The 25850-nt window shown below is 36.2% G+C and overlaps 1 protein-coding gene across 1 annotated transcript in view; it reads left to right on the forward strand.

Annotated features, from left to right (window-relative positions):
* The window catches only part of LOC150085258 (ubiquitin-like modifier-activating enzyme 6), a 242598-nt gene that overhangs the window by 183100 nt on the left and 33648 nt on the right, over positions 1-25850 (forward strand). Inside the window, exons 17-20 of the mRNA XM_090374502.1 lie at positions 390-464; positions 3220-3297; positions 11263-11311; positions 22731-22760. Coding sequence (XP_090230628.1) covers positions 390-464; positions 3220-3297; positions 11263-11311; positions 22731-22760 — 232 coding nt within the window. The remainder of the gene's footprint in view (positions 1-389; positions 465-3219; positions 3298-11262; positions 11312-22730; positions 22761-25850) is intronic.

Raw genomic sequence — 25850 nt, forward strand, 5'->3', positions numbered from 1 at the left:
GGCTACATCAGACCTTTAAATTTAATTGCAGTTCTGCGAGAACTTTTCTACTGTAGTTAAGAAATACAAGGTAGAGTCACTAAAGCAAATTTAATGATTGTATTGTATTGAGATTTTTTTGCAAATGACAAATTTTGGAAGAAAAAATATTGGCATTGCCTTAGATTCCAAATATAGTAGTTTGTTAAGGACCATTCACATACTACTTGAAAATGTCTTAAAAATAGAAAATAATGAATTAGTAAATATTTTTGTTTAGAACAGAATTCTCTTTTGGTTAATGAAAAAACTAGTAATTTTAATTCTAATTCTTACAAGAACACTTGGTTGTTGTAATATCAGTTAAGTTATACTTTTTAATTTATTATCTATAGTATTTCTTTATTTAGGTTGGTTGTGGAGCATTAGGATGTGAGATGCTGAAAAACTTTGCCATGCTTGGTGTAGCAACAACAGGTGGAGAAGTATGCTAATTTTTCCTTATCTTCACATTTCATATCTTTTTTTTATAACTGGAAATTAAATTTTAGTTACTATGATCATTGAATATTACAAAATTAAATTGTTTACATTTTACTGCAGTTTTCATTTTGAATTCTTTATTTTTACACAGGGCCTTGATTATAAATCAGTGGTTCTTAACCTGTGTCCTTTGAGTTAGTCAAAAAAAAAAAAAAAAATCATTATCTCTTTTTAAATAGGAAAAAATCATTAAAAAATGACAAATTTATATTTACAAGTAGAAAAAAAAATGTACAGTACAATTTTGTATGTTGCATGGAATTTTAGTTGCATAAAAGCTTTTGTAAAGTAAAAATGTATTTGTAGGAATCCAGGCCAAACTAACAGGTGATGAAATTAAGAACCACTTCCCAAATAAGTTACATGAATAAATTATTAAGGAGTTCTGATTTTTATTTTCATGTATTTTCTAGTTCAATGATCCTTAACCCCCACCTGCACCTTGTTTATAGAACAGAAACTTGTTAATTTTTATATTTTATTTATTTTTTTTTAACAGTAGCACCAGTTTTGTGAATGTTAATTTGCAAAGAGTAATATCTAGATGGTGATAAGTGGTCAGGCTTAGGGCCCATGTCATGTGAACTCTACCTGTATCACTACATGTTATTAGTGATGCATATTTCACAAAAAGAGGAAAATCCATTTATTCATAAGAAATGATCCAATATTTCATGGAAGAAATGATCCAATATTTCATGTTGCTGGGCAGTGTGAAATATTGGATCAAATTTGATATCATATCTAATTTAGCTGTATGTGACTTATGTTTCTCATTTCAGTTCTCTGGTTTTTGGCATTTGTGACACTTAACAACATCACCATTCCTATGAACCAAAACTTAGTTGTAGAAAATCCTCTCTCCTTAAGTTATTCATAGTCTCATTCACGAGTTTGAGCACAGGCTTTTTGAACACAGCACACCATTATACTGGTTATAGTGTGTTGCTACTTGCACAGCATGTAGATATTGCCTCAGAATTTTTCCCATTCAAAGAGAAAATATTATGTTTACTGCTCTGCTTTCAAGGATAGAGCTATGTAAGGTGAACCAAAAACTGATCCCCACCAGAAAATACAAGAACAGAAAGAGTTGGGTTTTTCTTTAGTTCTCAGCAAAGCAGCTCCACGTCACATGTACATATCTGATGTGTGTTTGGCTGTGATAGAAAGGCAGATTTACCTGAAAAACTCTGAATTTACCAGAAAAACTCAGTGAAAACTTAAGACAGATTTACCTGGAACTTGGGGAATTTAAAAATTATTGAAGTCTCAGGGAAAACCTTAATTATGTATCTGTTTTTAATTATTGCTATTATAATAGTTATCAAAAGGCTTCTTGGACTAATTTCTAGCAATATCAATTCTTAACAGCTATGATGTGAGAGATATGATGTCATATCTAACCACACCTCTCATAAGGAAGCCAGCACAAGGTTCCTTGTTTTCTTTTATGACAGTTTCCTTTCAGTTATCATAAAATCATTTAACTGTTAACGTGAGATAGACTTCTGGTGTATTCATCTCTACAAATGCTTTCACATGTGACAAATATTTTTCAGTTTATGAACAGCCTGCACAGGATCATTGATACTTTTGCCATTTATACCAAATGGATCAGTGTGATTCTTCCCATTTCTTCTAGTGTTAAAATAAGCAAAAAATTCTTTACTATGTTTTGTTATATTCTTAGCTGGAGACTTCTCGTCTGCCCTAGCATGCCTAATCCCCCAGAATATCTTGATTACAGGCTAATTTATACTTACTGTATGATTCTCTCTCTCCCCTGACAATTTATAATCACGTCATTCTTGTCTGCATCTAAGCTCATCAGTTCCTGTGACATCCAATTTCTTCTTAGATTTGAACAGCAACTCGGTATAAAAACCAAGTAGCCTTTAAAATTACTATCCTGAACATTTCCAATTTAGCATTTTCCTCACCTGGTTGAACTGCATGCATATTTGTCTTGGGCTGTAAAGTTGAAAAGTTTCATGTAATTTTTGTACTAATTTCTAAATTATGCCATTATGCCAAGTATTTAGAGATTTTGAAAAATATAAAAAACTGTTTATGACATTGTTTTATAGTTCACCATGGACTTAGTTTTCAATATATTCAAAAGCTAAAATATCTAGTTTTACACTGGTTGTATAATCAGAATAACTAATAATAACTTGTGTATAGTAATTATCCCTTAGAGGCAACTATCTTGAAACTGGATAAACGCTGGTAACAAATCCACACACGTCCATGCAACAACAACAATGAGCAGCATCCTAGTAATTGAATGTTTAATCTTATGCACGCATCACTGCACGCACAACTCTGTACCTGTTAAATTTGTCCCTAATGTCTTTATCGCATTAGAATAACAGCTGTCAATTGATAATGTACCCTCTTATGGCAGGTACCAGTAATAAATAAAAATTGGATATTTGAATAATTCAAAAGTTGTATTTAAATGTAAATTTAAAAAATAATAATAATTAAAAAACACAATAACCGTCAGATGCTCACCCCTACAATTCTCTTAGGATGCATGAAAATTTCAAGTATTTAGGTATGAATTATTGTGCTGATGAAACACACGGACATGTTCCTTTATTATTTTAGAAAAATATTTTAAAACAAGGTTTTTCTTTCTTTTTTTTAGATATGAACATTTAGCATGTTTTAAATATTTTATTTTTACAGGTTACAGTAACTGATGATGACCTCATTGAAAAGTCAAATTTGAACAGACAATTTCTTTACAGGAACCATGATATAGGAGTAAGTCATAATTTGTATTCTCTGTATGTTTTTAAGAATTACCACTAATATTCTCTCTTTGTTTCAAACAGTACATTATATGCTTTAGATAGTTTGTAATCTATAATTTTTGACGTCATAACTACCATGGCTAGAATTCTGTATTGCAGAATTTTAAAAATTTTGATTTGATACCTTGTCATTTCCTAGTGTGTTAAAAAATTATTAAATCCAAGAAGACAGAAAGAAAAGAAGAATTAATTACAATAAACAATCTCCAACTTTGGTTTAATCTCCCCCCTCCCCAAGATGAGTCCTATTTCAGCCATGTGACACAAAACATTATTGTGTATAACATTTAGTGTTAAGAATCCATCTAGGTCAGCAACAGGATACACCTGACATTTCTAAAAATCACAAGAATCAGCTGGGAAAATAATAAATGTATTAAAGCTGAAAATATAATATAAAACTCCCATGTTAAGTAGTTGTCAAAATGAAAACATGTAATGTAATCAATTAAAGATAAACAATTACAACTAACTGAACTAACAAAGGAAAATGCTAAAGAAAGAGAAAATACACTGTTTATAGTGATTACTGTTATTAGAATCAGCTGCTTTAGAGAATCAAATGTCAAAGAACTGATTCAAATCAATAAGATGCACTACACTTTCATCATTTATTAGAATCACATCATCTGTTATAAGAATCAATTCTGAATGCCTCTGTGATATATTTTTTTTTAAAGCACATTTCTGGAGGTAACATCTCTAGAGGTCACAACCATAAAACAATAAAAACAATTTGCAATTTTTGTTTATTGGACAGGCTTTTTGTTTGTACAATCTGTTATAAATGAGTAGTTATTACAGCTTTAATAGAAGAAGAAATTGCCCAGTCTGTTACTGATAATTTCGCCAAGGAGTAGGAAACTAGGATGAACCCGAACAAATTTCAGTTATAAAACGACAAACTCGTGAAGCTATAGCTGTCCTGAGGAGAACGTTGGAAGAAACTGGTGCAAGTGATTATGAATATAGACTGCTATACAAATTCTGTAAATAGACTTCGTAGTGATCATTTAAAGCAATCTAAATATCCTGGGTATAACCTCCATGCACAAGTACATGGTGGGTGACCACCCAGGTGTGAATCAACGTAAGCAGGGGTCAAGGTGTGGCGCCCACACCACATGGAGGAATACCAGGCAGTACTAGGTGGTAGATGACTCTCATCATGGTGCAATACCACCACTTTGCTTATTGGAGGCTTCAAGTGGTGGAACCCATGTTTAGTCTCTAGAGCTAAGTTCCACTCAACCCTTCCCTATCTCTTCCATCATGCAGTATGAATGATGACTTTTGAGGTTATGATGAACATCATGGTGAGATCCAATATTCCTTACATTTTGAGGGTACAGCTCTAAAACGGTGTTCGCAGACTGGCCGCTAGTTAGTACACCGGACCAAACCTATTGGTAACTTTCTAGGAGGCTTCCGAATCAGCTAGTGTATAATCTTGCTACCTCTATTCGGCTAGATAGCGACTGGAGGGAGTCCAAGTAGTGTGTATGCAGAGAGCATTGTCGAGGCCGCGTTATGTCAAGGATCTGGGTATATTCTTACCATGTGTACGCCATATCCAAAAATTTCATTACTTCATACAGCATGTCCCACCCACTTTTTCTTTCTATTGAATACATCATGAATTGTCAAACTAATAGAGCTTATATGCGAAAAGATCTAAACCCCTCAAGCATGTCCTAATACATTTCACAAATATACGTGGTCTCAATTCCAATCTCAACGATGTCCATTTCCACTTGCAGTCTGCCAAACCACATGTACTTTTTCTGACAGAATCTCAGTTATCAGTTGATTCAACTACTGCTCATCTCAGTTGCCCAAACTATTTGCCATATGATTCCTTTCGCCTCAAAGGTGGTGCTTGTGCATATGTCTGTTCTGATATTCCCTGTCAGAGACTTGGCAATTTGGAATTTCCTCTCTTTGATCTTCTCTGGCTTAAAATCTCTCTACCTCATTGTGTCAAATTCATCTGTTGTCTCTGCCGTTCTCCCAACTCCACTAATCGCTTGGAGCTCTTTGACTTCCTCTCTTTACAACTTGACTTTCTCCAGTCCAACTTTCCTAACAGTGAGGTAATTTTCTTTGGTGATTTTAATGTTCACAACTCCAGCTGACCTCCGTTTTCTAGTCACACCGACCCAGCTGGTCGAGATGCTGAGGCTTTTGCAATTACTAATGATCTTGCACAGATTGTTCATTTACCTACAAGAATACCGGACAATCCTAATCATACAGCTAACACGCTTGATATTTTTCTCACAAACAACCCTTCTAAGTACACTGTCGAAGTGAGAGGTCCTTTAGGCACTTCAGATCACAACTTGGTGATTGTCTCTTCTCTAATGGAGCCTTTATCTCATGTCTGTTCCAACCTTGTATTGTTTGGCATTACAAGAATGCAAAATGGGATGACCTGCAAGATTTCTTTTCCTTGGTCGGATTACTGTTTCAAAACTTCTGATGTCAACGTTTGCTCAGATCGTGTTAGTGAAATTATTCTTGCAGGAATGGAATCCTTTATCCCACACTCCACTTTAAAATCTCGTCCTTTATCTAAACCTTGGTTTTCCAATAAATGTGCTAAGGCTGTGCAAGAGAAGAATGTTGCATATCATAATTGGCTTGTTTCTAATTCTTCAGTTTCATTTTCTTCCTACACCAAAGCTCGCAACAATTGTAAAGCAGTTATTAATCAGTCCAAACTAGAGTTTGAACAGGCTAAGAGTGGAAAACTTGCTTCTTGCCTTAATGGTAGCCGAGCAATCTGGTCTCTTGCCAAAGCTATTGGCCGCAACTTTTGCCCATCTCTGCTCCCACCTCTGTCCAAACCAGATGGTTCTGTTGTCACTTCAGCCAAGGATAAAGCTTACCTGCTAGCATCCCATTTTTCTTCCAACTCATGTATTAATGATCTTGGTAAAACACCTCCCACCATTCCCAACATGCCTCATTCAATGCCTCCTGTGGTCTTCCGTCAAAAGGGTGTTAGAAGGGTTTGAAGAATCTTTATGCTAAGAAAGCTCCAGGTCCCGATGGTATTTCTCCACTTGTTCTCAAAACCTGTGCTCCTGAACTTACTCCTATTCTTTGCCGCCTTTTTTCACTTTCTTATTCCAAAGGTGTTTTTCCTTCTGTTTGGAAATTTGCTCATATCCAGCCAGTTCCTAAAAATGGTGAAAAATCCCTCCCATCCAATTATCATTCCCATTGCAATTACTTCTACTCTTTTTAAAGTAATGGAGAAATTAATTAACTGCCAAATCTTAAACTACCTAGAAACCTTCCGTCTGATCAATGATCGCCAGTATGGATTCCATCAGTGTCGATCCACTGGTGATATTTTGGCTTATGTTACCCATTTATGGACTAATTCAATGGAAAGGTTAGGTGAAACACAAGTAGTTGCTCTTGACATCTCGAAGGCTTTTGATCGTGTTTGGCATAAAGGTCTTCTAAACAAGCTTCCATCTTATGGTTTGCCAACTGTTTTTAGTAATTGGTTATCCAGTTTTCTCTCTGATCGCTCACTGAAGGTGATGGTACTCTGTCTTCTAACTTCTCCACTAATGCCGGTGTCCCCCAAGGTTCAGTTCTTTCCCCCACTCTTTTCCTCTTGTATATCAATGACCTTCTTCCATTGACTGGAAATCCTATCCATAGTTTTGCCGATGATAGCACATAGCATTCCATTTTGAGAAACCTTGCCCTGCTCAATCAGCTTCAGCTTCTCAAAAATCTGATACCAATTCCTTAAATGCCGATCTTCAGGTAATTCTCCAGTGGGGCAAAGACAACTTAGTTGATTTCAACCCTTCTAAAACTCAGTCCAGTCTTATATCTCGCAAAAAGGATTCTTCTGCTCCTATGCTTATCTTTAGTGACACTCCGATTTCTAGGCAAAATGATATATCTCTTTTGGGGATTACCCTGACTTCTAATCTCTCTTGGCATAAGCACATTACAAATATTGCTTCCTCTGCATCTAAAAAACTTGTTTTTCTCTTTCGCTGTTGGCGTTACTTTTCTTCCAAACAGCTGCTCACTCTGTATAAATCAGAAATCTGCCCTGCCATGGAATATTGTTCCCACAACTGGGGTGGTTCCCCCAAAACCTCTCTCAAGCTTCTTGATTCCATTCAGAAGAGGGCAGTAGTTAGATTAATTAATGATTCATCTCTAAAAGAGTCTCTTAACTCGCTGTCTCATAGACGTACTGTTTCTGCTGCATGCCTCTTCTACAGATACTTCCATGATACTTCCATGGGCACTGTTCTTCTGAATTGGCTTCTATAATTCCCGCTCTGTCTTTTATAGCAGTCCGAACACGTGCCACCACCAGCCAATATACATTTACTGTCCAACTTCAAACTCACAGAACCAACTTTTCAACTTCCTTGTTTATTCATTCTGCTGCCGTTTTCTGGAACAACCTTCCTTCATACGTATTTCCCGAAAATTACAGTCTACAGAAGTTCAAGTCCAATGTCAACAAATATCTTGTTTCGTCTTCTCAACCTCCAACCCAAGCACGGTACTAAGTACTTAGGTTCTAATACCTCTCATGTTTGGGGTTTACATTAAAAAAAAAAAAAAAAGTGAATATTTAAAATTATAATCATATTACAAAGTTTTATGTTTAATTAATATGTATATTAATTAAGCTATCTACATAAGTATAAATTTATTTTTATTTTACTAACCTGTGGATAATATTCGTCAATTTGCAAACGTGATCACTACAACCAGCACTTATTGTATATAAAAAAAAAAAAAATACATACATACACACACATTTTATATATATAAAATGGAATGAAAATAAAAGTGAATACTGCCTTTGAGGAAACACAACAGCATAATACTTCTCACAAGTTGGTACAACTCCATCTGGATTAAGACAAAAGGCAAGACCCCAAACGTATCTCGTGTCATCCACGCTTTTTTATTAGACTTCCAGTCAACATTCAAAAGATTCAACTTTATGCCCTTGAAACAACGAGGATTTTGTGGTTTTTGTGGCAAACTTTGACATTAAGCGTGATATCCAACAAGACTTCCCCTTAACAAACCCATGCTCTGTCTGAATTATTACTGCAGTCTTGTCTAGATGATTCTGCAATGCTTCTTTAACCAGTGACCAGGGTTATCCCTTCATTGATAAATATACAAAAGAACAATGGGCCCAACACCAAATGCTGGGGAACTCCATTAATAACATTAGTCCACAAAGAGCAGTGTTAATTGATTACCACTCTGTCTTCTCCCACTCAACCATCCTTTTATCCATTGTACCATCTTGTACTTAATGTCACACTGCTCCAATTTGTACAGTAGTCTTCCATCTGCAACAGTATCAAAAGCTTTCCTGAAATCCAAGTACAGTAGAGTATTGATAATCAGAACTAATTTCAACCAGGGGTAGTTTGAACTTCCTATTTGTTTGGATTTTTGAACTTATCAAAAATACTGTTCTGGAGACTAAAACAAAAAAGTTTAGTAAGTTTAGAAATAAAAAGCCAAGTTATACTTATGTATTTTTATTCATAGGTAACAAAACAAATGGAACTTTCAGCCACAATAACACATATGTATAGGCCTTTATCGTAAATGATTACTTATTTTTTGCTGTACCATTTTTGAACTTGGTTTCTTTGCTGCCAGATATAATGTGCTTAGCTATACGATACATTATTCAGCTTGTCGATTTTCAAGTATAGCATTCAGCTTGTCGATTTTCAAGTATCATTTAATTTTGTTAATCGGTAAGGTAATAAAGGTATAAATTTGTGCTTTATATCTTCGTTTTTATAGCCTGCAGATTCCAATTACCAAAGTTCGGATTTTATACACTCTAATGTATATGATATCAAAATTATTTTTTGCATCCATTGCCTTTGTGACCACATCATAGTATCCAGTCAAATTGGTCAAACAAGACTTCCCCTTAACAAACTGTCTGAATTATTACTGCAGTCTTGTCTAGATGATCTTGCAATGCTTCTTTAACCAGTGACCAGGGTTATCAAGAATATATATAAAACATTTTTGAATTCCTGTATTTTTTTAATTTTTTGATATATTTAGCTTTTTAGTGTCATTAACACCAAAAGGTGTTAATGACACCAAAGGTGATAGTTTTTTCACCAGTAGTGATGCTCACTTGTGAAAAAAGTCTGAAAGCAATATGGAATATACTACTAAGCAGCTTGTATTCTGGACACAAAAATTTTATCAAATTAGCTATTTTTTAAAAGTGCTGCCTAAGTTTAAAGTGAAATTTGATTTCAGGAAAGGTCCAGGAAGATCAACAATTTTTAGGGGGTTAGGAAAGAAGCTTGAACAGTCTGGTTCTGAGATAGACAATAATAAATATGTTGTTGGTAGAAAGAAGTCTCTGAGGATGCTTGAAAATATTGAAAATTTGTATAGGAAGCAATTATTTGTAGCCCAAGGAAATTTCAAATGATTGTCACAGCCATTGGGTTCCTGTGGGGATTTCTGAGGAACATTGAATAACCCACATACCATCGAAGAATCATCTCTGAAAAAAGACTAACTGCAGTTATGGTAAACTTCATTAGACATCTACTAATAGTCTTAGATGCATACGGATCACATATTGAATATGTTTTTATTTAAATAATAAAATTCTGTCTCTTTTTGTTTAATGACACCAAACTAACCAATGTTATAGAATTCATCAAAAAATATAGGCATTCAAAACTGTCTATTCTATCCTTGATGGCACTGTATGGTCATAGTCCATGGGTCGGCAACCTGAAGCTCTTTGAACATGTAACTGCGGCTCTTTAGCTTTTATCCCACATGTACAACAAACAATGTATTTCTGCGAGCAAATATTTTCAAAAATTAACTATATTAAAAATAAATCAAGAAACCGTCTGAACAATGCGAGTCTTTCAGCATGTTTAAACTTGAAAATTAAGGCATACTCGCCTGAATTTGAGAGACTCGCTCAAGAAGTTCAGCAGCAAAAGTCACATTGATTCGTACCTAATTGGATGTTTGTTACGTTTTTTTAGTATTAATAAATAATATTTAAAAAAATATATTTTTTAAATAAAACACCTTCCCACTCTATTCCATTTCTTACCCCCCCCCCCATCCCAGTTTGATCTAAGGTGTGGCTCTTTGGATTCTTTTTTTTTTTTTTTTTAAATTAGATCAAAAATGGCTCTTCACTCAAAAGGGCTGCCAACCCCTGCCATAGTCATTTGTCTCCAATAGTAGGATACAAGATCATTTGGCAAGTATTTAATGAAACATATTTAACCTTTGTTTTAATTATACTTTCTAATAACTTTGAAATAAACATTTAGACTTGTCCCTTGCCTTTTGTTGGCTTTTATGTGGTTTGATATTAACTAGAATTTAATCGTGACATAAACGGAAAAAGTACAGGTTTCTCATCTAGCTATCAATAAAAACTAAAGCATCACTTCCATTGAAATCACATCTTGTATTGGTTATTCTGTGTGTCATACTGAACTTGACCATTGGACATATTCATCTTCTTTGAAACAATGTGAACATTTAAAAATCACTTTTCTACAGTAGTCAACTGCCTTCCTACTTATTATAAAGCCAGAAGAAACATTTGAGATAGTTGTACTTCAAGTGATTGATTTATAACTGCAACTGTTCAACTAAAGACTGTAAAAATCCATCAAAACCTGATAATGTATTGGTTGGTCATGTCAAATATAGTATTTTTTTCTTAGTACAGCCTACCATCTCAACATGTTTCTGTTCTACCATTAAATTTACCATTACCATTAATTTTATTGATTTATTTATATATTTTTTTCTTAACACAGCCTACTGACCATTTTGCATTCACATAGTCATTTTTATTTTTTATACTTTCACCTAGAAACCAAAGAGTACAACTGCAGCAAAAGCAATTTACAAAATAAATAAAGGCAAGTGCTCTGATTAAATCAGTTTAGAATTATTAGATTGTTATTTAATATAAGTTCTTAATGGCATAATGTAGTCAATATGACTTTGAAGAAAATATTAACTGATAATAATAATTTGTATGAGGCATTCCATTTAAAATGCACCGGTGTCTATTTTGCTTATTTTTTATGTTTAGGCTGTTTGTTGTCTTTTTGCTATATTTGAATATGATGTTAAAATTGGATTAAGTATTATCATGTAAATTTGAAATACAGGAACGAATATTTTAATATGTAAAAAATGTATTCATTGGGAGTTAAGACTGTGCAAATCAGCATGAAAATATGTTTATGGTAAGGAAACATTGTGTGCTTTATGGTTTGGGAGAAAATTATTTAAAAATATATTCGACATAATTAGTTGGAAATATTGGACATTAATTAGACATCGGATTAGGAAGAAGAGGGATAATAGCATCACCTTTTGAATAAATTCATTGACTGAAGATATAATAACTACCTGTGTGAATCTAATGAATAATATATATCCATTTATATACATAGACGACCTCTGGAAACCAGTTGAAAACCACTTGTAATCAGCCTTCTGCACTAAGCAGGGCTCTGCTGTAGTCACCTTTCCTTTTCAAGAGGATCTCGTTGGATGCATGATGATTAAAGCCGGCCCCTTTCAAAATCGACCATGTGGTAGACAATGGCATACCACATTATCTGATGCCACAGAGACCATAACAAAACCAACTCCAAAAACTGCTGTTAAAGGAAGACCTGTAACTAGGTGGAAGGATGGGATCAGTGAACTTTTGGGTGTGACATTTTGCAATGCCTCTCATATAGCACATAATCGATGCAGTTGAAGGAATTTGTTGGTGGCCACAACAGCTCCTCAGGGAACTATGTGACTGGAAGAAGAAGAAGAAGAAGAAGAAGAAGAAGAAGAAGATTATCATGTAGATTTTACAATTTCTAGATTTAATTTTGTTTAATCAGTGCTTAATGGGAAAGTTATTCTCCTTCTCCAATTTACTCTATAAGCATCGTTAGTGTACTTCTGAAATGATTGTAAGTTGATTTTATTTGAAGGGTTAAAAATGAACACATTGGTTGTATGTGACATTTGCTCTTTGGTACTTGTATTTAACTCTGCAAGGATGTGTCTCCTTATGCTTAAAACTTTTTTTTTTTTTTTTTCTTTTTTAACAAAATTGGTTTATATTTGTTTCAAAAGTATACTGTTAACATATTTACACTAAATCAAGGACAGAGAAGAATTTTCTCATTAAGGAAAAGGCAGATAATTAGGCAAAATTTAAATTTAGAAATCATAAAATCTGAATGTTAATACTTAGTCCAGTTTTAACATAAAAATATAGCCCAAAATTTGATAAAAATCTGCAGATGACAAATACCCTAAACCTAAAAATAAGTAAGATATATCTAATAATTGAAAAATACCCTGTATAAAGGTAACTTGCATTACTGAAGGGTCTGAGGCTGTGTAAACATTAGGTGAACCAACTGAGATCCAGATCCAGACCCATGTTCACTCTTCACCTTTTTTGTGTAGTAACCTGTTAGTTCATTCAATAGTCATGCAAGCCATGACTATTAAATGAACATGGATGAGTTTGCAGTTAATATCAGCCCCATTAGCAAAAAGCAATGATCTTTATGTTCAAACTGAGAACCTGTAATTTTTGTACATCTGCCGTACTGCCCCACTATATTGGATTCCTCCAATCAGTGCACAGCAACAAATGTAGTGTCCAATGCTTCAGCTATGGTATAGATATATGGATAGCCCATGTGATATGTATGCAAAAAAAGAAATAATAATTTGCCAGATTTCTGTTCATCTGATTTCAGTGAAATTTAGCATGGCTCGACAAATCATTCTAAAAGAACTAAGTATAAAATGTAATGAAAATCCATCCACTAAGAGTTAAGTTGTTACATGTGGATGTACAGACAAAGAGATAATAATTGCCCATTTTTTGTTTGCCCAATTTCAGATAAATGTGAGAGTAAATTAAAGAGCAAAATGTACAATTTCATAAAAAAAAAAAAAAAAAAAATCCTTCCCTTAGGCATTGAGTTATTACATGCAGACAGATGGACAAAAAATAATTGCTGGATTTCTGAGTTTAATGACATTTTGGATAGTACATCAAATCTTTCTAAAAGAGCCAAATAGGCCAGATATAAAATTTTATGAAAATCCAGCTGCTAAAAGTCGAGTTGTAAAATGTAGATGTATGGATGGACAGACAGAGAACAATTATTGTGAAAACATATATGCTAATGCTTTAGGTGCATTAGCATATATGCTAATGCACCTAAAAATATGAATATGATAGTACAAAGCAGTTGAGACTCCTACCAGTCAGGACATTGTCTGGGTCAACAAGGTGCCCATTATTCCCTTTGGGAAACCAGGATATATACAGGGCTAAGTATGCTACTGAAACCATCAAGATAGATAAGTGCCATTAATATTAGAAGCTTAAATGGCAAAGAAGTGTAATTAGAACTAGGCAGTAGTGTGATATCAGAATAGCAAATATTGCAGTAACCAAGAGGTAAATACATGAGAGATGATTGTAAATTAGTTTATTCTAGCATAAGATACAGTGGAAGGAAAGTGTTTTCACTTTCTTATTCCAAAGGTGTTTTTTCCTTCTGCTTTGGAAATTTGCTCATATCTAGCCAGTTCCTAAAAAGGGTGACAAATCCGTCACATCCAATTATCGTCCTATTGCAATTACTTCTACTCTTTCTAAAGTAATGGAGAAATCAGTTAACCGCCAATTCTTAAACTACCTAGAAACCTTCCGTCTGGTCAATGATTGTCAGTATGAATTCCATCAATTTCGATCCACTGGTGATATTCTGGCTTATATTACCCATTTATGGACAAATTCAATGGAAAAGTTCGGTGAAACACAAGCAGTTGCTCTTGACATCTCAAAGGCTTTCGATCATGTTTGGCATAAAGGTCTTCTAAACAAGCTTCCATCTTATGGTTTGCCAATTTTTTTTTGTAATTGGTTATTCAGTTTTCTCTGTGACTGCTCACTGAGGGTGATGGTAGATGGCTCTCTGTCTTGTAACTTCTCCACTAATGCTGGTGTCCCCAAAGTTCAGTTCTTTCCCTCCACTCTTTTCCTCTTGTATGTTAATGACCTTTGATTGAACTGCGATTCAACTTTTCGAATATCCACTACCAATTCCTTAAATGTCAATCTCCGGGTAATTCTCTAGTGGGGCAAAGACAGCCTAATTGATTTCAATCCTCAGTCCTGTCTTATATCTCGCAAAAAGGATTCTTCTGCTCCTGTGCTTATCTTTGGGGATTACTCTGACTTCTAAAATCTCTTGGCACAAATATTGCTTCCTCTGCTTTCACTCTGTACAAATCGCAAATCCGTCCTAACATGGAATATTGTTCCCACGTCTGGGGTGGAGCCCCCAAAATCTCATTCAGAAGAGGGCAGTTAGGTTAATTAATGACTCATCTCTAACAGTTTTCTTGGCGCAGTATAACTTGAGCCGTTTTTGCGCCAATAAAATCAAATCTCTAACAGTCTCTCCACTCTCTGTCTCATACATGTACTGTTTCTGCTGAATTGGCTTCTATAATTCTCTCTCTCTCTTTCAAAACAGTCCAAACACGTGCCGCCACCAGCCAACATCTATTTACTGTCCAACTTCAAACTCACAGACAAACTTCATCTTCTTAATTTATTCATTAAACTTCCTTTATACGTATTTCCTGTAAATTACAGCCTACAGAAGTTCAAAGCTAATGTCAACAAATCTCACTTCTGCATCTATTTTTACTGAAGAAAGCCCCTTCAAGCTGAGAAGAGGCTTTGCAAGTGAGGCTGAATCATATGAAATTAGTGAATTCGGGAATTTCAGATGACCATTTATTAGAAAAATTTTTGAGCATGAAGGCAAGTAAGGCTCCCAGAATTGATGGCATATATCCAGAATGACTTCCGTAGCCAAATGGTCAGGTGCGGGAATGTAATAACACAATTTCTTTGAGTAGACCAGGGTTCGAGCCACTTTCTGCTAAATACGCTACATCTGCCAACATGCACTGGACCAGCATGGCAGATTATGGCCCTTTTCCCTCAACATGAACCATTGAGGAGACTTCAATCCTGCAGTTTACCTTTACCTTTTTACCCAATAATTTTGAGGGAGGCTGCCAGAGAGTGTATTGAAGCATTGAAGTTAATTAGGAGGGCATCTTTGGATTGGAGAAGTGCCAATGTATCATTGCCAATACATAGAGGCAGTACTAAGAGTGAAGTTGGTAACTACAGACCATTTAGTCTGACTTCAGTGGTAGGGAAAATCTTAGTGGCAATGGATAAGAGTGCAATCCTGAGACATTTAGATAGATATGGCATTCCGAACAACACACCATCCAATTTCTATACATCAAGCCTATTAAAACTCTTTGAGAAATCTCTTCTGAGAAAGTTAACCAACCAAATTATGCCATAACAGCTACTGCAGAACCACTATGCTACCCAGTCGGCGCCTCCATAGCCAGGTGGGCAGGAGTAGCAGTGCGTAGCACACGCTTCTTGATTAGACCTGGGTTCGAGCCCGTGACCACCAAATACGGAGGATGTGGAAAGGTCAGGGATTGATCACTGCATATCTCCAGAGCAATATGGCCTTAGTTGCTAATGCTCCTACAAACCAAATAACAAACAAACAGCTACCCAGTCAAGATCCACCACTACAAATCTAGTCACCACACTACTAATCATCGAGGCATTTGAGCACTGTTCAGAAATTACCATCACGTATATCGACGTCCAGGCAGCATTTGATTCTGTAACCATTCATGTGCTGGCAAGGCTACTATGTGAATATTACCTCATTGGTGGAGATGTGCTCTGGTTTATTAAGACAATGCTTGAGAACTGGACCATTATTGTTCGTAATGATAATATGCACTACACCAGGACTATTACAGCTGGAGTCCCACAAGGCTGCGTCCTGCCTGAAATCTTGTTCTCGTGCTGTTTGTGATGGGCAAAATTGTTATCATCACCTTTGCTGATGACATAAAACTGTTTATTCCCATCAGCCCTGGAGATACTGTTGAATACATCAATGGCTTAATCCTACAGAAATCGAGAACCTCGAAGCCTTCCTCTCCAGTTTCTGTCTTCACATGGTTTTTTTTTTTTTTTTTTTTTTTGTCCTTGCCGTTTTCCATTATTAAATTGGGGTCAGCGTTTTTATTATTTTTGCATGCAATTTTTACGGCCTGATGCCAACCCTCACCCTTTATTCGGGCTGGGGATATGCAGTGGTCATTTCCTGAACTTTCGTATTTGGTGGTCACAGGCTCGAACCCTGGTCTAATCAAGAAGCGTGTGCTATGTACTACTGCTCCCGCCCACCTGGCTATGGAGGCACCAGTTTCTGTCTTCACATCAATCCTTCAAAACAGTTGACTTCCTCGCTCACGCGGAACCCAGCGATAGTGCAACCCATTTTAAGAGGATTCTCGATTTCTGCTGTCCAACAACTTGGTTGGACAGCAGAAATCTGGGCATTATTTTTGATCAAAAGCTCTCCTTTCTGCCGCACATAGACCACTTGCAAATAAAGTTCTGTTGACTCCGATGGATGTTTAAACAACAACTTTGCACGTCCATGACCAGGTTGTTGGGCGTAGATGCATTAAGATGTGTACATCCTGTCATACTCTATGGCAATGAAGTCTGGACTTCAATTGCTACAACACATCTCAGATGGATTTTCCCAGGGGAATTCTGGCTATTGAAGTGAGCTATATGGAAGTTTTGGCTTCCCCATGCACCAAGGGCCACCCAGATGATGGCAGCTCTCAGCCATCATTCACGAGAAAAGACTCGTCTTTGCTGTCAAAATGAAGGTTGGCAATATTTCAGTACCAGATTTCTGGGCTAACTGCAGATGGAGGATCCCGGTCCCAGGCCTTATGCCGATCCAAACTGGTTAAAGTTATCGGATCGGTTCTTACCGGTGCAAATGCTTCAGGGCATACACTCCTTGGACGGTGACTTCTACAAGTTCACAGTCAATAAGAAATATAGGCAGAATGTACTTGACCGACTTCCTGCCAAGGACCATTAACATTAGGAAGGGCACACGATGCAAGAAAGCAAGCTTATATAGCATCAGCCAAAAAAAAAAAAAACACACACCCCCTTCTCATTTCACTCATCCACCTGCTCCAAATGTTTGTCTAGTTCTGCCTTGAATCTGTTTAAGCTCTCACCTTCTACAACGACAGATGGAAGTTTGTTCCGGCAATCAACCACTTGCTGGCTAAAGGCAAACTTCTGCACATCTATCTTACAACTGTCTTTCCTCAATTTGAATTTACGCCCTCTCAGATGATTATTCTGAGCAAGAGGAAGAATCCCATCAGCATTGAGGATGCTCAAACCATTCAAGGCTTTATACACCTCAATCAGATCACCTCGCAGGTGCCTAGTCTCCAGACACTGTAATTTGCAAAACTTAAGCCTTTCTTTGTAAGAGCAACCCTTTGTTCCATTCACTAATCTTGTTGCCCTTCTCTGTACTCGTTCAAACAGCCCTACAACCTTCTTAAATGAGGCCTCCAGACCTGTATACAGTACAGTAATACCCCGAAGTTACGCGATAGGTGGGTCCGACGAAAATCGCGTAAGTCGAATTCGCGTAAGTCGGGGTAAAACTTTGCATATAAATACATAAATTTTGCTTAATTGGGACCAAGGACTAACAAAAACACTAGTTTAGAAGAAAAATATTAATAAAATTGCAGTTCTTTATACATATTAATACAAAATATGTATTAAAAAAACAAATGACTTACGTTAAAAAGTTATTTCGATGTCGATGGCTTCATAAAATCTAACAAATTCGTCTGACGACACAGCGCGTTCTTTTTTTCACGCAGAATTTCTTCGTAGCAAGCTAATAATTTTTTTATTCCTTGCTTTGTAGCTATAACGCGTTCTTCGTTGGAGTCTATGTTTTCTAAAATTTTTAAGCCCTTTACAATTGAGCCCTTTTCAATTTTCAACCTCTCAAGTTTGCAATTGTCATGTGCTTTTCGCCGTTGCTTCATTTAGGCCTGTAGCACGTGCAATATCACATGGTCTTTCATTTCGCTCAAAGCATTTCACAATTTCATATTTTTTCTCTATCGACAGAGGCGGACTGGCCATAAGCCTTACCGGGGAAACCTCGGTGGGCCAGTGTGATTTTGGCCATAAACCATAGTATGACACCACTATAAATTTTCCCGGGTAAGAATTTTTGACCCAGTCCGCCTCTGTTTATCGATAATTGCTTTTCTTTTTCTCTCTGAATCTGCAGTGTCTTCACCAGGACGCTTCCTTTTCACACCTTTTAATTAAGTATTTTACTCATTTTTAGGGAATAAAGCACAATTACAAAACGAGGAGGCACGCTTGATACGCATAAACAAAGCTGCGCGCATGTAGCAACTGAATAAACAACACCATAAAGGCAGAGATACACTATTAACACCTCACATTTCTAGGGGTTACTACCATAAAACAATAAAAATCCAGTTGCGTTTCTGCTAGTGAAATCTGTTATAAACTGGTAGTAAACTCGATCTAATTGCATTTGCGATTATACCGATAGCTGGAATTGTGTTGGTTTTTACGTTATTATGGTGAAATGTGTTTCCCCTTCACTGAAAAAAAAAACATAAAAGCAGCAAAGTTGAATTTTGTTCATCTTTCGCTCTCATTCTCCGCCGTTGCATCGTATATCGATAACATATGAAAAACGACCTTGAAGATAGTGGGCGGCAGCGTTGCCAAACGAAAAAATCAAGAACCGCGTAACTCCGAGTTCGCGTAAGTCGGGGTAGCATAAGTCGGGGTATTACTGTACTCAAGGTGTGGCCTGACCATTGCCTTATACAAGGGGATAATCACTTCCTTATCCCTGCTAGAAAAATTCCTGTGTATCATTGACAAGACACCATGAGCTACTCTTGCAGACCGTCTACACTGCTCAGAAACCTTCATATTTGCCTGCACAATTAACCCAGGTCCTTTTTACTCTCTACCTCTGTCAGTGTAATACCACACAGTTGGTACGTTACTCTGGGGTTACTGCTTCCCCTATGCAGTAACCCCAGAACAGTACTTTACATTTGTCAATGTTAAAATTCAGTTGCTAGCTCTCAGCCCATCTACTCAACTTTTCTAGAAACTGTTGCAGCAGTGTACTGTCATTAATGTCATTAACAACCCTGCCAACCTTCGTATCATCTGCAAACTTGGACATTAAGCCTGATATACCATCATCAATATCATTAATGAATACATAAAACAACAATGGGCCCAATACTGAACCCTGGGGGACTCCACTAATAACATTAGTCCACGAAGAGCAGCGTCCATTGATTACCACTCTCTGTCTTCTCCCACTCAACCATCCCTTTATCCATAGCAGCAATTTGCCTGCAATGCCACCATATCACAGGATATTAGAACCTGCTCCTGAGGACCTGTCCATCACTGCCATGGATCCATTGCTCCAGTATTCAAACCTTTTTGGAACCATCTTTATTTATTATGTTGTATAATTTCTTTTATGTAAACCCCTGGCTTGTAGCCTTGAAGGGAGTTGTATACAGCAATGTGCCTTCTGTATACAATAAAGAGTTCTTCTACACAACATGGTCTTGTTAAGAGAAAATCACATTTAACTAAATTAGTAAGCTATTTTGACACAGTTATTTACGAGTTGGATGTAGGAAACAGTGTCAATATAGTTTATTTTGATTTTAGCAAGGAATTTGACTCAATCCCTCATGAGAGATTATTGTATAAGCTGGAACATGTTGGGATTACTGGAAAATTTCTAAGATGGATCTGGGTGTCTGTAGGGCAGAAGGTTGTGATTGATGGATATTCTTCAACCTGGTGTAAAGTTAGAAGTGGGGTATCCCAGGGATCGGTTCTTGGACCACTGTTGTTTCTGATTTTCATAAACTACATCAACAATGGGATAGAATGTTTGATGTCAAAATTTGCAGATGATGTAAAGATTGATGGAGTAGTTAATGATCAGTACCACGCAGCACCCCTTCAGGATGACTTGAACAGGCTGCAAGGATGGTCAGAAACGTGGCAGATATATTTCAATGCTGCAAAATGCAAGGTCTTACACTTGGGAAATAGCAACCCTAAAATAAATTATACACTTGGTCGAGTTGAATTAAAACAGTAGAGGAAGAAAGGGATCTGGAAGTTATAATGCAGTCAGATATGATTCAATGCTGCAAAATGCAAGGTCTTACACTTGATAAATAGCAACCCTAAAATAAATTATACACTTGGTCGAGTTGAATTAAAACAGTAGAGGAAGAAAGGGATCTGGAAGTTATAATGCAGTCAGATATGAAGTTTTCTGAGCAGTGGAAACAAGCAGCCAGGAAAGCCCATGTTGTTCTATTGATAATTTATTGAACTTATCCTGTAGAGATATGGTGGTCATAGTTCCATTGTATAAGACAATTGGAATACTATGTTCAAGTATGGAGATCTCATCTGAAAAAAGATATTGAGCTTCTTGAAAGGGTCCAAAGATGGGCAACGTGCATGATAATATCAGCAAATGGGCAACCATGAGGAAAGAGTCTGCATATGTGGACTACAGAGCTTGGCAACTAAGCACTCAAAGGTGACCTGATTGAAGTTTATAAGGCTGTAGGGGGAGTTAGTAAAATGAACAAAGGTGGAATTTTGACTGTTATAGTGAATTCCAGAACCCATGGGCATAAATTCAAATTAGAGGGAAAGAGGTTTAGACTAGGTTATAGGAAGTTTTCTTTTAACCAGTGAGTTGTTTACTGGAACAGGTTGCCTTCGTGGGTAGTTGTGGCTGACACAACTGCATGTGAGTAGATAAGAAAATACAAATTATTTGCTTCCCTCCTCATATAGGTCAACTGGATAGCTACCTATGTGAGAAGTAAACAAATAATTTGTATTTTCTTATCTACTCTTTTTTTTTTTTTTTTTTTCGGCCAGTGCAGCAAAAGCCTCTGGCTTCCTTGCACTGTATAGCTTGAATTGTCAAATTAGTGTTATTTGTACTTCACATTAATTATAAATGACCTCTCAGTATGTGTGTAGTTTGTTTATACCCAACAAAATTAAATTTGGTTTAAAACCACAAGCAGTTCAAATTAGTGAAGTGAATTTAAAGCGTATGTGTTTGCTCAAAGCATAATAATGCCAAACTTTTTGTTGGTAAAACAATATGTCTTAGGAGAAGCACTAGGGAAAAGCCTCCTATTACTATTTATAGGTGAATCTATTAAATATGAAATTTTTTTTTGTTCTAGTACAAGCTTTTATTGCTGACAGCAAATTGATCCCCCATGAGAAACAATTACACGGATCATTTAATGCATTATGCTAGTCTCGGGTGGAAAATTTTTCTTGCTGTCAAAAATAGAGAATTTTTTTTTTCCTAAAATGATTGGACTCTTCTTTAACAAAATATCAAATCATATTGCATTCACTATAGTTTTATTTATGATTTTAGGGGAAAAGTAAAATATTTATTTTATTTATTTAAAAGTGAAATATCTTATTCTTAAAATCAACAGTTATTTATTTATTTTTGTGAATTAATCTGTGTGGTTGGGTTTTTTTTTTTGTAGTTGCAGCACTGTTGTTTTTAGACAGTTATATCTATACTGTGTACAGAGATTGCTCACAAAAATTTGTTTTTCTTTTCAGTTAGAATATCGAAGTGCCAAAAGATTCTTTGACAGTATTGTTTATAAAAATTTCTATTAAGCTAACTGGTATCATTGAATTTAGATTTGTCTAAAGGAAGTGTAAATTCGGCAATAACAAGTGAATTTTAATAACACTAACTTACTTTAAGCCATCAGGCAATTAGTCTTCTCCTATATTGCTGCACTTAATGGCTACAAGTGTAAAATGCTTATTCATAATGTTACTTATTATATATACAATATCTGATACTGGCTCTCCATATTCAAATACTGTTGCCAATTAAATTTAGTTTTGAATGTGGAGCTGATGTCATTCACTGATATCCATAGATATTTATTCTTTTGTTTCAGTAGTATATACTTGACAGTGCAAAAAGGAGGAAAGTAATTTTGTATTAGTCAAGATCTTTTTATGAACTAAATTATAACTGAATCAAGTTAACTAATGAGGTTATCTAAACTGCAAAATATTATGTTCTTCCGAACCTGCTATTGACCATCTGATATCGAACATAGTTTTACTATGGTGCCATTTAAAAGTAATACTAAGAAATAAAAACTTACACCTTTTATCTTTGTATAAGCATTTAATATTTTCTTCAAAATCTTTTGCAGATGTGAACATCAATGCTCACCAGAACAGAGGTATTGTTCATTGTTTGCATTATTCTTTTCAATGTGTATTTATTATTTGATTTTTTTAAAATTCTCTTTCAGTATTTCTTTCACCCCAAATAATTGAGACTTATTTTTACCTTTCTTAGATTTGAATTTTTGTCAAAGCTATTATAATTACCAACATTCCACTAATTGAAATATGTAAGCAGTATATCCTTAACGGTATGTTATTATTCATGTTAAAATCGGTTAAGAGGAAAATGTGTAACATTATCCTCTTTCAGCACCTTTTTGTCACTAATAATATAGCACAAGCCATGACAAATTTTGCAGCTTCCAAAGTCACCTGTTCTGTGGAGTAACCTATTTATGCAATTCAAATAAATATAAATGCACAGAGAAAAGGTTGTTTTTAAGATAGAAGGTAGACCACGTTTGATATTTAAAAACTATGTTAGGAGGGGTTATGCTGTTAGTTAATAAAACACATAAAATCCAAGGAAGTGCAGCCAGTCAACATCGCTGGACAGTGCAGTGTCGAGTCAGTTTGGTGTGACATAAGCATTGGGAGATCAAAATTGAGAGTAGGAGTGTGCTATAGGCCTAATGACTGATGAGTATAATAAGAAACTGTACAGGGAAATAGAGTGGGCCAGTAAATCAGAGAGTCTTATAATGAGGAATTTTAATTTCCCAGATATTGACTGGAATTTGTGGGTTGGTCACTCACACACTAGCAAGGCTTTTGTGGATTTATTGGATGATTGTTTTCTACATCAGCATGTTCAGGAGACAAGTAGAGGGAGTAATACTCTTGATCTGATTATCAGTAGTGATTCTTCATGCATTAGGAATCTGCAGATAAATGAACCACTAGGTGGCAGTGATCATAGTGTTCTGAAGTGGGATTTACTCAAAGAGGTAACTGCCATCAGGGATAAAGGGAAGGGTGTTTGCTTTTGTAAAGGCGACTATGATGGTCTGAGACAGTATTTAAATTCTATACAGTGGGACCAACTGATGATGTTACCACCAGCAAATTCAAAATGGAAAGGATTCAAAGAACTTATCTTGGAATCTACTAGGCTTTACATTCCAACTAAGAAATATTGTTCGAAGTTTAGACCTAAATGGATGTCAGATGAACTAATGAACATATGATAGAGAAGAAAAATGCATGGGATACATATAAATTAACATGTGACACAGAAGCCTATGATAGATATAAGCTGGTCTGTAACCAAGTTACAAAGGAGGTTAGGCAGGCGAAGGCAGATTACGAGAAATCTTTGGCAAAGGATGCAAAGAGTTCTTTACTTATGTAAACTCTATAAGGAAGGGGATGAATCAGATTGGTCCACTTGATGCCGATTGTTCAACTGTTGATGATCCTGCTCAGGTAGCTAACAAACTAAATGAATATTTTCCATCGACATTCACACAAGGAGTTATTCAGCGAGGGGAATGCCAGAGTATTCAACTCTGGCAGTAAGCTAGATAATCTTGTAATAACTGAGAGTAAAGTGGAGGAGAAATTGTTGAAAATAAACACAAGAAAGGCACCTGGGGTGGATGGGATCTATCTAGTTATATTAAAGGAGGCAGCAAAGGAAGTAAGCAAACCCTTAGCCATAATTATGAGAGCTTCCTTGGACTCGGGAGGTATCCATAGACTGGAGATGTGCAAACGTGACCCCAATTCACAAAGAAAGATCAAAGGCTGACACATGTAATTATAGACCTCTGAGTTTAAATTCTGTTCCAGGAAAATTAATGGAGGCACTGGTTAAAGAAGCACTGCAGGATCATCTCGACAAGATTTCAGTTATTGCTCGGACACAGCATGGTTTTGTTAAGGGGAAGTCTTGCCTGACCAATTTGATTGGATACTATGATGCAGTCACAAAAGAACTGGATATAGGGAATAACTTTGATATTATATATTTGGATCTTAGAAAGGCTTTTGATACTGTTGCACATGGAAGATTGCTGTACAAATTGGAGCAGTGGCATTGGAGGCAAATTGCTGCTATGGATAAAGGGATGGTTGAGTGGGAGAAGACAGTGGCAATCAGTGAACACTGCTCATCGTGGACTAATGTTATTAGTGGAGTCCCTCAGGGTTCAGTGTTGGGTCCATTATTGTTTTCTGTATTTATAAATGATATTGATGATTGTATATCAAGCTTAATGTCCAAGTTTGCAGACGATACAAAGGTTTGCAGGGTTGTTAAGAACATTACTGACACTACTGACTAATGCTGCTGCAACAGGATCTGGAAAGGTTGAGCAGATGGGCTGAGAGGTGGCAAATGAAGTTTAACATTGACAAATATAAAGTACTACATATGGGAAACAGCAACTCCAGAGCAACGTATCAACTCTGTGGTACTGCACTAACAGTGGTAGAGAATGAGAAGGACCTGGGGGTAATTGTGCAGGCAGATATGAAGTTCTCTTAGCAGTGCAGACAGGCTGCAAGAGTAGCTCATGTTGTCTTGTCAATGATGTACAGGAATTTTTCTAGCAGGGATAAGGAGGTGATTATTCCTTTGTATAAGGCAATGGTCAGGCCACACCTTGAGTACTGTATACATGTCTGGAGGCCTCATTTCAAGAAGGATGTACAGCTGCTGGAACGAGTACAGAGAAGGGCAACAAGATTAGTGAATGGAACAAAGGATTGCTCTTACGAAGAAAGGCTTAAGTTTTGCAAATTACAGTGTCTGGAAACTAGGCACCAGCGAGTTGTATAAAGCCTTGAATAGTTTGAGCATGCTCAATGCCGATGGGATTCTTCCTCTTGCTCAGAATAATCACCTGAGAGGGCATAAATTCTGATTGAGGAAAGCCAGATGTAGGACGTGCGGAAATTTGCCTTTAGCGGGTAGTTGGTTGGTGGAACAGACTTCCATCCCTTGTTGTGGAAGTTGATAGCCTAAATAAATTTAAGGCTCAGCTGGACAGGTATTTCGAACGAACGGAGGAGTGAAATGGAAGTGTGTTTTTTTTTTTTTTTTTTTTGGCTGATGCTGCATAAGCTTGCTTTCTTGCATCATATGCCTATGCTAATGTATACTTGCAGTATAAAGTGTGAATTTTAATTGCTAAATGTGA

The sequence above is a fragment of the Mastigoproctus giganteus genome, chromosome 5 (genome assembly GCF_048544385.1).
Source record: "Mastigoproctus giganteus isolate SK-2022 chromosome 5, ASM4854438v1, whole genome shotgun sequence".
Classification (NCBI taxonomy): Eukaryota; Metazoa; Arthropoda; class Arachnida; order Uropygi; family Thelyphonidae; genus Mastigoproctus; species Mastigoproctus giganteus.